We start from the raw sequence: 13,266 nt of genomic DNA, 5'->3' as shown, positions 1-13,266 counted from the left end.
GTTGGAGAGAATTCGAAATTTGGTGAAGAACAAAGTGATCTTGGCAGGTTTTTCAATGACAAGCGCCCCCTTTTTCAATGAAAAAGAAACCCTCTGTAATTTTTTCCCCTTTTGGTATGATTTCATCATTAAGGGATGGTAAATTTCATGAAATTTTTAAACAAGCTGTATAGATTTTTTTGTCAATAGTGCTCTCAAAGGAACAGCAAAACGCTTTCATATTTTTTTTTTCAATTATGCGCGTGAAATATCATTTTAAAAGCAATGTGTTAGTGTTTAGTGCGTTTAGTGTATTTTTTGATCAATCTGTGAAACGAGTTAAATATAATTTATATTCTTCTGATTAGGTAAGTCTTTTGAATTCTACTTCTGCAATAAACTTTAATCATTTCGTATTATTCGTGAATTTAAAAAAAAAAAAAATAAGCTAAAGTACTTAACTGAAATATTAAGTGTTAAAATTGAAGAATTTTAATCGACGTGCTTCATAATTTATAAACTCGTAAATTTTTTTCTTCATGAAGGTTTCAAAGAACTTTTAGAGTTGAATTTGGAAATTAAAGGAACATTATGTCTTGAAATTTTCATTTTCAGTAAATTGCATCCCTTATTCATTTCAACTCTATGACTAGTACAGTAGACTCTCGCTAATTCGGCTCTTTAATTATCGCGCTACTTTTTAATTTGGGCAGCGGTTAAATTTGAAAAAAGTTTGTTGACATTTTTCAAGTTTGATAATGATTATCAAATAAAGCAAATAATGCTCAAATTTGCCATGTTTTGTCTTAGTTTTGGTATGATTTTGCATTATTAAGGGTTATTATGAAATTTCCAAGATATATGAGCATATAAACTCAACATGAGCATGCAGATGAATAAAAAATCGTTGTATTTTAAACAATTTGACGCCCGAATTTCTTTCTAATTCGGTTGACATTTCGGTCCCAAATGCCCGAATTTAAGAGAGTCTACTGTACAGTAGACTCTCACTCAATCGGCTCTTTCTCAATCGAGCGACAAATTTTGTTGAGAATTTTCACGTTAAATTATGAAGCTAATTTGCTCAAATTTGCTATAGTTCTTCCTATTTTATCGTGATTCTTTATAATTCAGCGCTTTTTGTGGAATTTACAAAGGCTTTGACGCCCAATTCTATCGCTAAACCGGATGACATTTTGCCCCATATTCCCGATTGAGAGACAGTCTACTGTATATGAAAATATTTAAAATAGGGGAGGGTGGGGTAGTTTCAACCCTAAATTTCAAATTGCATGAATTTGATTTTTTATAAAAGGAGTTAACTGGAATAAAACAAAATATTTAGATTAGAGTTAATAAAATAGGAACAATTATACTTTAATTTCATTGGTCTTCTGTGGAAACTGTGATTTCACCTTTTTGGCAGAATGCGTGGAAATTTCACGTAAAAATGGATCAGTTTATAGGAATTAAAAATTTACAATTAATTAATAATTTGAGATACTAGAATGTATAATTATCGAGTAAGGATTTCATTACAGAGTTTTAATAACCAACATTTTAAGATATGTTCATAATTTGTTATTAATTGTTCAATTTTGATAAATTGATCTGTAAATACAAGGGCTTAGGCACTTTAGAACTTCTTCTTCTTTTTAGTATAGGGGGATGTGGGGCTACTTTAAGCTGTGGGGTTACATTGATATACGATTTTTCGCATAATTCTAAAGGAAGCTGGGCCTTATCCTAATTTAGTTTAGATCCACAATTGTTTTGTCTATCTAAATTACATTTCGTTAAAGCACAGTGTCCTTTAGAAATATGTCAAAAAATCGTATATCAATGTAGCCCCACAGCTCAAAGTAGCCCCACGTCCCCGCAACCGTCAATATTTTATAATCATGAATCCTCAGAATATTACCAAAAGTACAGAAAATTTTGCAGAAAATATTATGAAAAAAAGTGAATATACAATGAAATTGACAATTTAAAATCAATCACAAAACAATAAAAGACTAATCTTAGTTTCTTTTGTAAATTTTGTTTTTAATTTACTTTTAGGAAATCTATTTTTGAAATTCAGAACTTAATCGACTAAAACAGTTAACAAAACCTTTTCATTGAACATTTGAAGTTGTTTTCAATTAAAATAATAAATTATTGATTACAAGAGACTTACCCATGAGCCTACGTAAAACTGGCCCTTTAGTACTTCAGAATTTCCCCAATGATAAATATCTTATTATAATTACGCAACTAGGGGAACGTGCCCATTCTTTACACGGTCCCAAACTTCATAATGACTACATTTTTGCTATGTTTCTGAATAAATATGACTCTGCAATATATTTTAAAAGCAGGACACTTTCCCCTTTTTTTTAAATATGGATGCGATGAGTCACATTTATTGAAAAACATAGGAAAAATTTAGTCATTATGAAGGTTGGGCCCTTGCAAAGCATGGGCCCTACTAGTAAATTATTAGAACTGTATTAATTCGTTAGATAACTGCATTAGTTCAGAAAGTGTAAAACAGCTTCACTATTTGATACTTTTATATCTGCCAATCAATCTACTGGTGATCTATTTATATTTATGCATTTCAATTTTAACTCATTGGAGAAACCGACGTAGTGTATTTAATTGTTTGAGATTCCGGAAATCATCGGGGGTAAATCATTCAGGGAATATTCATTAACTTTTCTCAGAGCTTTCGGCGCGGTTTCAAAGTTTTCAGCAGTGGTCAAGTCTTTCAAATGTTCTCTGTGAGATTCGTTCTCTGTCTTATAATTTTGAACAATTTCTCACAAATTTGGTACACAAATTTTCTCCAATTCCTTTTTTTTCTTTGGGCTTCTTCGAGGTTTCTGAGACATTGTCTTTGTTCGAGCTTTGCTTGTGCCAAAGATTTGACCAGTGATGAAGGCTTGGAGACCGAGCTGAAATTTTTGAGAAAAGTTGATGACTTTTCCCAGAGTGATTTACCTCCTGACGATTTACGGAACCCCCAATAATTCAATATTAACTATTTACAAAAATTAAATGTATATAAATATAAAATCGTTTTTAATCCCAAAAGACTGTAACCATATTTTTCTGGTTTAATGGCAAAAGCATTCATTGGAGTTCAAAAAATCCAATGGGGGAGACTGAGGCAGTTTTGCGCAGCTGAACTCTTTTCAAGACTCATTTACTTAACAAATATATTTAAATCAACCATAGATATACAATAGTTTCTCTTGGATATTTGCTCTTTGGAATCACCCAGCACGGTTCCAAGACAATTATTTATTGTCCCAAAAATGTGTATTTTTGAAATAGTACATATCATAGGGTCCGAAGAAGACTATTGTATATCTACTTACAGTAGTATAAAATGATGGTATCATTGGATGCAGAAACCTTAGATCTACATCCCCACAAAAATTTTATATTGATTAAGATATTCCTGGAAAAGTTACAAGAAAAAAACTGAAAATCACCATGCCCGATTCTCGAGTTTTTAGCCCACAATTTTACTGTTAATAGTTTAAAAGTAGCGTTAACCAGAAGATATTCAATGCGTAAGTATGATACAATAGTTTCAAAAGATAAAAGTATATTAATTACAGTGAAATTAATAGAAATAAATTTTAGCTGTCAAACTTTAAAGCTCTCTCCTGTAAAGTTTACATTTTAGACTTACAATAGTCTTCTTTTGAACCGACGATATGTGAAACTTCTTTAGAGGCAGGTCTTATTCTTTTATAAGTCATTTCGAAAAACAATTTCCCCTGTATTTGATTTTTTTGCCTTTAAAAAAAATATTGAAAAAAGTATTTAGGGTAAGTGTGCCAAATTCCTGCCAGCTTGCAATTCCGGCCACCTTTTTTATTCCTCGAATTTCCATGAAGTTTTAGTTTTTATATACTCTAGAGATTATACAATGCAAAAGAAAAACACAAAATGTAATTTCGACAAACGAGATGACGTGAAACAGACATTGGAAGAAATCCCGAAGGGCAAGGAACTATGAGAATGAAGGTGGCCGAAATAAGCCACCAATGCTCTGTCTACATTGTTATTCATTTTAAAATGTACTGAGAATGATTTTAGAGAAAATAAAGACGATAAATTGTTAACAAGTTTCCAAGCAACACTGCTTAAGAAAAAGGAATAAAAAAATCAATTTGTATTAAAAATATTACATTTCAAATTTGAGACTTTGGCGCTTGCATGCAACTATGCCGAAATTTGGCATACTTACCCTAAAAAAGCCAATTAAATAATAAAAATAACTTTTGTAATAAGGCGCTTCTTAAAAGTTAAAAAAAAAACAGAATTTCGTATGGAACCTCTAGTCAAAGCCTACAAAGTTAATGTAGAATAGATAAATAATCTAAAAATAATTTCGACCTGAACATCAAATGATTCACCTTTCTCATGAATTGATAATTGATCGGGAAATATTGCTGTACGTTTCGTGGGTGAAATATGATGATAGTCAAAATAATTATAGTAAGTAATAATAATTTTCTTTTAATTGATTCACAATTTGAACTCATTTTTAAGGTATTTAACTTAATGTTTCAGGGATTTCAAAATTTCATGAAATTTATAATATCTAAGCCTGACTAGAGCTATCTCGCTTACTCGTGTGGGATAAGCCTGGCGAACAGCCAGTCAAAAACATACTCTTGTTCCGAGTGTTGACGATTGAAGTGTACATTTGGTGGAGTATAGTTTTGTGAGGCATATCTCACGTCACGAAGAGTGCCCAAAAAATTGAACCTTTTCCATAGGATATACATGAAAAGTAATTGATCAGTGAGCAGTGGTTTGGTGTAAAGATGAAGAAGCCCTGCGGACCTAATACCCTTGTCCACCTATTGCACCGTGAAAGTGGAAAGAATACTCGACTGTCCTTCCGTCAAAATCTCTTTGGCGAGCGCCTCAAAGTGGCTCACAATCTCTTCAGGAAGGACCTCATCTCCCACACAGGATGCGTCAATGCCATTGAGTTCTCGCGCGATGGGGAGTACATGGCATCAGGTAACTTAGGGCCTCAGGGCATTTAAATATCACAAGTATAATCCACCATTCCATTGCACACTCCTCTCACTCGATAAAATTTTCGCAACAATTTCACGCAAAATGGGTGGACTTTTTTTTTTGAACAAGAAGCCTCTAAGGGGCTCAACTGAAGCTCAGGGATTGAGATTGGGAGGGAATTTGGGATGATTTGGGGCTTTAAAGGGGCTTATGTGGAGATTGAAATAAGTCCAATTGGGAGTGACATTTAACCAACCCCTCTCTAACTTAAATTCTTCTTGTGCAAAGACAAAGCCTTTGTTGTATCCTTACACCGGCTTCTGCCCATTGATCCACAGGTGGAGATGATCGAAATATCCTTTTGTGGCACTTGGAGACAGCCTTGGCTGAGAAACAGAAACCGTGCCGGATGAAAAATCAGCATCTCAGTAATATCTTCTGTCTGGGATTCAACAGTGACAACACAAGAATCTTCTCTGGAGGCAATGATGACACTGTCATTGTCCATGATGTCTCAAGGTAAGATGATAATTATCTTTCAGGAATGTCCATTTATCTGAAATAAGCGAATGGGGGTCCAAATTGTCTTTCAGTGGTGAGACAATTGATGTCTTTACACACACAAAGCCCGTCTATGGGCTATCCATAGACTCCACAAATGAGCAAATTTTTGCCACAGCTTGTGAAGATGGGAAACTCTTGATATTTGACCTGAGATTGAGTGCTGAGGTACTCAATGTAGCCAAATGTCGAGCTCCCTTTCATGCAGTTATGTTTCATCCGCTGGATGGGAGTTTTCTGGTGGGTGGCAATGCCAAGGAAGGCGCTTCCCTGTGGGATTTGCGTCGTCCCAAGACACCAACTATTCGGTATGGATTCCGCGAGGATACTTCCCAGAGCTGCATGAGTGTTCGCTTTAACACGCTCGGGAATCAGATACTCGCCCTACGTCGTCGACTTCCGCCAATTCTCTACAACACCCTCTCTCCCGATCCCATTTGCCAATTCTACCATCCCGACTACTACAATTCCTGCACCATGAAGAGTTGCACATTTGCCGGAGAGATGGATGAGTATGTGCTGTCGGGATCAGATGACTTCAATCTCTACATGTGGCGCATTGGAGATGCAGACTGCACGAGAACGGACCAGTGGGTGGATACCAATCAAGTGGTACTCTATGGGCACCGTTCTATTGTCAATCAGGTTCGCTATAATTCCCAGAAGTGTATGATTGCATCGTCGGGTGTGGAGAAGGTTGTGAAGATTTGGATGCCATTTGATTCGGCTGGATGGGAAGGGGGCCTGGTGGAGAAGCCCATTGGTCCCGACAATCCCAGGCGCATCTACACACATGAGGAATACCTCTCGATGGTACACATGGGTGGTCAGAACTTGGCACAGGACTACAATAATCAGAACACTGTGGAAGATCCCAGGATGATGGCATTCTTCGATTCGTTGGTACAGCAAGAAATTGAGGGTTGGAACAGCACAGACAGTTCAGATTCGCACCAACAGACCGAATACAGCTATAACAGTTCACGACCAACATCCTCTCAATCATCAGACAGCGAGTCTGTTCACTATTTCTCCCAGAGAGATCTCTACAGACATCGTCTGGCCAACAATCCAAGCAAACCTCCGAGATCCATCTATCCCAATCGCATTGCATATTTGATCGCCACAAAGAGGAATACCCTGAAGAGATTGGCCCTCAAGGGAGCAGTCAATCATACGTCAAATCGCGTGAAGATGGGAAAGTTGTGCGGGCGGAAGGTGAAGAGATCAGGATTCAGGGGCAGCCGAAAGAGTGCCACGAGTAAGAGGATGGGGCGTCATGGCTCAAAATCAGCGTATCGACGTCGATGTACTGATCAAAGTACAGACACTGAAGTGCCCAAGAAAGTGACGACAAAAAGGCGTATTCAGACCTTTCATCACAACTCACACTTCCGTCTCACATTCCGTCGAAAAGGAAAATCCACAAATCCCGCCACCAGTAAGTAAAATCCTCTTAAGACTTTCAAAACTAAAAGATCATGCGCATCAGTGTGGTGACCCCGCTGAGAAAAAAACAGGGGTGCGATTAACTCTTTTTCCTCATAACTTTAACACTTTTTAGGTGTAAAAATATATTAACATTTTATAATGTTAATTTTACACCTTTTTAAGGGTAAAATTAACATGAAAAAGGGTAATTTTAACCCCCAATACACCTAAAAATCATAATATTTACACCGATTTCGGATCAATACTGCAGGGTAAAATAAACATTTCCAGAATGTTATTTTAACTATTCGGAATACTCTCAGTGCACTCCACAATAATTGTTGTTTTATCATCTTTTATCCTGTTCCCAAATATTTCTTCACTTTTATACAAAAAAGTTTATGAATTTTGTAAGGACATTTTCACCTTCACTTCTTATCTTATTTTAATATTATCCAGTCCAGGGGCCTCTCGACATTTCATTTTTCCATACGTTTTTGCATAGAGGCACTGAAGACTATTGGCAAGTTTTTTTCTAAAGAGAATTGACTTATCAGTCTGATATATTTCGAAATCGTGCATGAAAAGCTATCTAAAAATATAATATATTGGATAAGTTCATATATTCTGTCAGTAGAAGAGGTTGAAAGTTTGGAGTGGTATATCTCAGCTCCTGATGAACATAATTGTATGGGTGAACTATTGTTGGAAAGCTTGGTTCATTAGCTTTCAGAATCTGGTATATATAATCTTCTATGAGTAAACCATGGTCATTCAGAACCATTTATGTCGAAGAAGACACTTTTTGCAGCGTCTTTTTTGACCATCCACTGCTGGGACCAGGAGTGACCCACGATTATCGCACAAGGACTATTTGTTAGAGGAACTCAAAAGGTATAATTTTTGGAAGAAACTTTTTTTTTGGACATCTTACTTTTTTTTATTCATCGACTTTTGCAAGAATTTTGAAGTGTTAAACGCAAGGAAAAAATTACTGAAATCCTAAAAGAGTGGTTTCTGGAGGGGAAGGATAGACGTGAGGATGAAATTGATGTGATATTTGGATTCCTTGGATCAACTTATGGGGGAGTACTTAGAACATTCCAAGTCGATATCTTCATTAGTTTGTCCAGAAAATGAGATAGAAGGATTTCTGTCATTTTTTTCTATGCGTGTAAAATGTTAAAATTCTTGCAAAAGTCGATGAATAAAAAAAAGTAAGATGTCCAAAAAAAAAAGTTTCTTCCACAAATTATACCCTTTGAGTTCCTCTAACGAACAGTCCAAGTGCGAGAATTGTGGGTCACTCCTGGCCCCAGCAGTAGATGGTCAAAAATGACGCTGCAAAAAGTGTCTTCTTCGACATAAATGCTTCTGGATGACCATGATTTACCCATAGCCAATTACATATACCAGATTCTGAAAGCTAATGAACCAAGCTTTCTAACAATAGTTCACTCATCCAATTATGTTCATCAGGAGCTGAGATATACTACTCCAAACTTTTTACCTCTTCTACTGACAGAATATATGAACTCATCTAATATATATCATAATGTTCGCCGAAATAATACAAGAACTACGAGGAAATTTGTTTAAGTCGCGGTGCAATATCTGCAAAATTTTTACAAGGAAAAGTGAAAAAATAGCTTCACTTTTTATTAGGCTTGATGGGCCCCTGATCCAGCCATTGTGTTGTCTGATTGATTAATCATGAAAGCCAATTTACAGAACGTAATGGACCTTAAATACTTCAAAACACTAAATATTGTATTACATGTGGGTAAGGCTTAATATTTTTTCCGAAAATCTCATTATGGAATTAGAGAACTTAAACCCTGTTAAACCTCGGACCTGAAAAATCAATTATATCGCAGCCTAAGAATTAGAAAAAATACATAATTTGGTGAATCAAAGAGTTGGCAGCCAAAATCCCGAACGCCAAAATCCCGAAAAGGCCAAAATCCCGAATGTCCAAAATCTTGAAAGGGATGAAATTATATGGAAGAAAATTAGGATAATTGCCCAAGACACAGAAGATTTCTCTTTGCTACCAGCAAGCGTGGGAGTAGCTATGACACTTTTAAGAATTCGGGATTTTGGCTTTCGGGATTTTGGAGTTCGGGATTTTGACTTTCGGCAATTTGGCTTTCGGGATTTTGGCCCATTCGGGATTTTGGTGTTCGAGATTTTAGTGTTCGGGATTTTGGCTTTCGGGATTTTGGTGTTCGGTATTTTGGCTTTCGGGATTTTGGCCCATTCGGGATTTTGGTTTTCGGGATTTTAGCTTTCGGGATTTTGGTGTTCGGGATTTTGGCTTTCGGGATTTTGGCCCATTCGGGATTTTGGCGTCCGGGATTTTGGCTATCGGGATTTTGACTGGGACCCGAATCAAAGAGCTGATGAATTAATCCCGTTAAATTTCACCTTAAAATTATCTTACTTGCAATATATTGGATTTACCTTTTTATGCTGTTTTCGTAATCGTTTTCATAATAGTTTTAAAAGGGTCTATCAAGTTTAAAAATTTAAACCTCTTTAAAACTTTATATTTTATTAACTTAAAATAAAAATTTAAAGAAATTTCATTTTTAAAATATTCTTAAAAGTAAAACCACGTAACTAAGTTTCAGACAAGGGGTTTTACTTTGTTTCCTGAAGGTCTTAATTTCATAAACAAGCAATTTCATTAATTTTTCAAAATCGATTAAATAAATTGTCATTAAAATAGAATTATAATTCAAAATATTCCCAAAAAATTCAACAGAGAAGAAATTAGAACTATAATGCTATATGACTAATTCCCTAGACACACTTACGACTCAAGTCGAGATAATATGGCTTAACGTAATTATAATCAAAATAATGATTAGACGGATTAGACTAAATTCCCATCAATTTCCTACTATCTAAGCCATTTCTCGGCTTAAGCGGAGAGACGAATTAGTCAGAAACTGATGGTAATGTAATCTGATCATTATTTGGATAATAATTACGTTAAACCGTGTCTCGGTTTAAGTAGTAAGTGTGTCTAGGGCATAAGCTTTGTACCGTTTTCAGATTGGAGGTTTGCCAATTCCGGAGTATTTCTGAACTCTATATCACTTCCAGTAATTTTTCGAAATCTAATCAATCATATGTCGTAATATATGTAAAATTTTAAGTTTAAAACTCCTAAAAATTTTGTAAGAATGTAAGGTGTGTACACGGGTCCCAGTTAAAATCCTAAAAATTAATATCCAGAAGGCCAAAATCTCTAAAGCCAAAATTCCGAAAGCCAATATCTCGAAGTTGGGGATTCGAACTCTTAAAAGTGTCATAGGGTAAAATAAGGTAATTTAGAACCATTTACAATTTGCGACACTTGAGATTTTCTCACTGTATCAGATGAACAAAGAGAAAACAAAGACCGCAAAATAGAAGAAAAATCGTTTAAGAAGAAAAGGAACAGATTTCTTCCTTTTGAATCTCTAAAACACTGAGAAAATCTCAAATGTCCTAAATTGTAAATGGTCACAAATTACCCCATTTTACCCTAGCTACTCGCGCGATTACACCCTGCACTAAAGAGAAATTTTCTGAGTTTTGGCGAATTATTCTGCACATTATTTTCCGTATAAATTTCGTCCCTTGTAGGATTTTGACCATTCGGGACTTTGGCCCTTTTGGGTTTTGGTTTTCGAAATTTTGATTTTCGGAGTTTTAGCGTTCGGAGTTTTGGCATTCGGGATTTTGGCTGGTACTGGTCAGCATATGAAGGCAATTTTTATCAAAAATGTTCTTTTTGACAAAATTTTAACATTTTCGCCCACAATAGTATACAGGCGATTGCCTTCAAAAAAAAAAAAAAAAAAAAACAATTTTTGTCGAAGAACCTAGAGAAGTTAAAATCATTAAATCTGAGATATAATTATACAACAAATGAAATTTTGCTTTAACTATAATGAAAAATTATAGCTGAAAATTTTAAAAATAACTTAGTGACTATTTGTCCCAAAATTCATTTCTAGTTCGCTTAACTCTATTGGATATTTCTTTCATTTACGAGATTCCGTTGTAAAACTACTCAAAATGCCACAAGCTACCCCATGCTTGTCGATATTATTTATTAGTTATAAAATGCTTTTCCTTGATAATTTTTAAAATTTCTTGGATATGATTTCATAAAATATCTTTTTATTACTTCAAAATTTGCAAACAATTTAAAGTTTTTAGATCTAAATTAACCAAAATTTTAAATTTTAAAGATATTCCTTTTTTAGATTATTTTCAAACTGTTCCAATTTTACAATTCAACCTTTCGCTTATTTGAAAGTTTAAAACTAATTTGAGTTCTTTGCTGTTTGCAAGAACTATTATTATTGTATATGGATTTTTCGATTTATGAATTTTTATATTTTAAATTTAAATTAAAATAATATTTTTATTGAATCTTAACAAAATAAAATGGATTTAGGGTAAGTGTGCCAAATTTCGGCATAGTTGCATGCAAGTGGCAAAGTCTCAAGTTCGAAATGTAATATTTTTAATACAAATTGATTTTTGTTATTCCTTTTTCTTAAAGCGTGTTGCTTGGAACCTTGTAGACAATTTATCGTCTTTATTTACTCTAAAATCATTCTTAATACATTATAAAATGAATAAAAATGTAGACATAGCTTTGGTGCCCTATTTTGGCCACCTTCATTCTCATAGTTCCTTGCCCTTCAGGAATTCTTCCAATGGCTTTTTCACGTCATTTCGTTTGTCGAAGCTACATTTTTTGTTATTCTTTTGCATTGCATAATCTCTAAAGTACGTAAAATCTAAAAGTTCATGGAAATTCGAGGAACAAAAAAGGTGGCCGAAATTGCAAGCTGGCCGGAATTTGGCACACTTACCCTACATTGATTGCATTCAAAAACAAATAAAAATTAAAAATCGAAAAGAATGCTGATACAACAACGGTCGATGCAAACGACGTTATCAAGGCTGTTACTTAATTTACAAATTGTTTTGTTTGCTCAAAATGGTCAGAAAGAACACGACCGTAAACCCTCTTTATTTGGCATCTCAGAAAAATTAGTTCAAAATGAATTTTGCAGGCGCTGCAAAAAGAAATTCACGAAAATTCAACATTAATATCATAAGATATCAATATAAAATAAGCTGTAGAAAGTAATAAAAGAATTCCTTCGCCATCATCGAACTGATTCAGTTTACGAATAAAAGATAACGTTCTTGAATATTTCCATGAAATATTTTCACATTTGAGACATGAAATAAGTTTTCAAATGTGAAAGTCAATTCCATCCCTATTCTTCAATTTTAGAACCTTCTGACACAAGTTCCGATGAGGATTCAAGTGGAAACTGCTTTGGGACACCAAGGAATGTGAGCAACCTTCCCACCACAGCTGTCACAGCCACCTCAAATTCTAATGGCATGAGTACATGTGATAATGCAGCAGATATGCCCAGCACCAGTACAGGCATCACATCCAATGGGAAGGGTCTGCTCTTTCGCTTGGCGCAGCAGTCAATGGATTCAGATGATGATGATGACGATGACCACCCGCCCAGAATGCCCAATGGCGTGACCAATGGACGCTGCACAGTTCCAGAAGTGGAGAGACGCCCCTTATGTCCCAACAATGACATCTACTCCAGTCACTCTAATTCACGCCTCTCCAACAGCAGCTACCACAATGAAACTTCCACGAGCAATGACAGTTTCCTGGATCATCACTCAGCTAGCACTAGCAAAGTCAACAATGGTAATGAAGCTGTCCAGACACCCAGGAGTGCCACTGAAACCACAGAGCTGACAAATACACCCGACAGTGGAATCGCTTCTACACTGTATCCACACAATTCAGCAGTCCCTGGGGGATCATCAATGGCTGCCAGTTCATCTTCAGCCGCCCTGCAAAGTGACAATGGCGCCAACAGTGTCAACAACAATGTGGTAGATCCCGATGAAGAGGTTGCCGTGTCCTATAAGATTTTTCAGCAGAAAGTGGCACGAGTGCGAAGGAACTATCGTCATCATTTTGGCGATGAATCGAACAGTGACTGAAGGAGGAGCCAATTTGTTGGCCAGGATGACTCACACAGTCCTCAGGGCTACAAATCGGTGGATGCGCGTAAGTTTTTAGCAAGTAATTCAGATATAGAATGAGCCACAATATTACCCCCCCCCCCTCCCTCTAAATATAAAATTTGCTTATGACACTGTCTTGTAAGGATAAATATGATAAAGAAATGAAAAATTGATGAGTGAATA

The 13,266-nt window shown here is 35.5% G+C and overlaps 1 protein-coding gene across 1 annotated transcript; it reads left to right on the top strand.

The window, feature by feature from the left end:
- Positions 1 to 4,644: 4,644 nt before the first annotated feature.
- On the top strand, positions 4,645 to 13,266 carry LOC129809425 (DDB1- and CUL4-associated factor 5). Its single transcript, XM_055859243.1, has 4 exons — positions 4,645 to 5,010; positions 5,349 to 5,529; positions 5,604 to 7,012; positions 12,314 to 13,266. The coding sequence occupies exons 1-4, from the start codon at positions 4,809 to 4,811 to the stop codon at positions 13,057 to 13,059; spliced, it is 2,538 nt and encodes an 845-aa protein (XP_055715218.1). The 5' UTR covers positions 4,645 to 4,808; the 3' UTR covers positions 13,060 to 13,266.

The sequence above is a fragment of the Phlebotomus papatasi genome, chromosome 1 (assembly GCF_024763615.1).
Source record: "Phlebotomus papatasi isolate M1 chromosome 1, Ppap_2.1, whole genome shotgun sequence".
Lineage (NCBI taxonomy): Eukaryota > Metazoa > Arthropoda > Insecta > Diptera > Psychodidae > Phlebotomus > Phlebotomus papatasi.
The sequence above is the reverse complement of the archived record's forward strand: the minus strand, read 5'-3'. Positions and strand labels throughout refer to the sequence as shown.

Excerpts from the sequence above, each read along its gene's own strand:
- LOC129809425 (XM_055859243.1), top strand. The coding sequence starts at position 4,809 with ATGAAGAAGCCCTGCGGACCTAATACCCTTGTCCACCTATTGCACCGT. Across the intron at positions 5,530-5,603 it reads ATTGTCCATGATGTCTCAAG|TGGTGAGACAATTGATGTCT; the intron begins GTAAGATGATAA and ends ATTGTCTTTCAG. Across the intron at positions 7,013-12,313 it reads ATCCACAAATCCCGCCACCA|AACCTTCTGACACAAGTTCC; the intron begins GTAAGTAAAATC and ends CTTCAATTTTAG.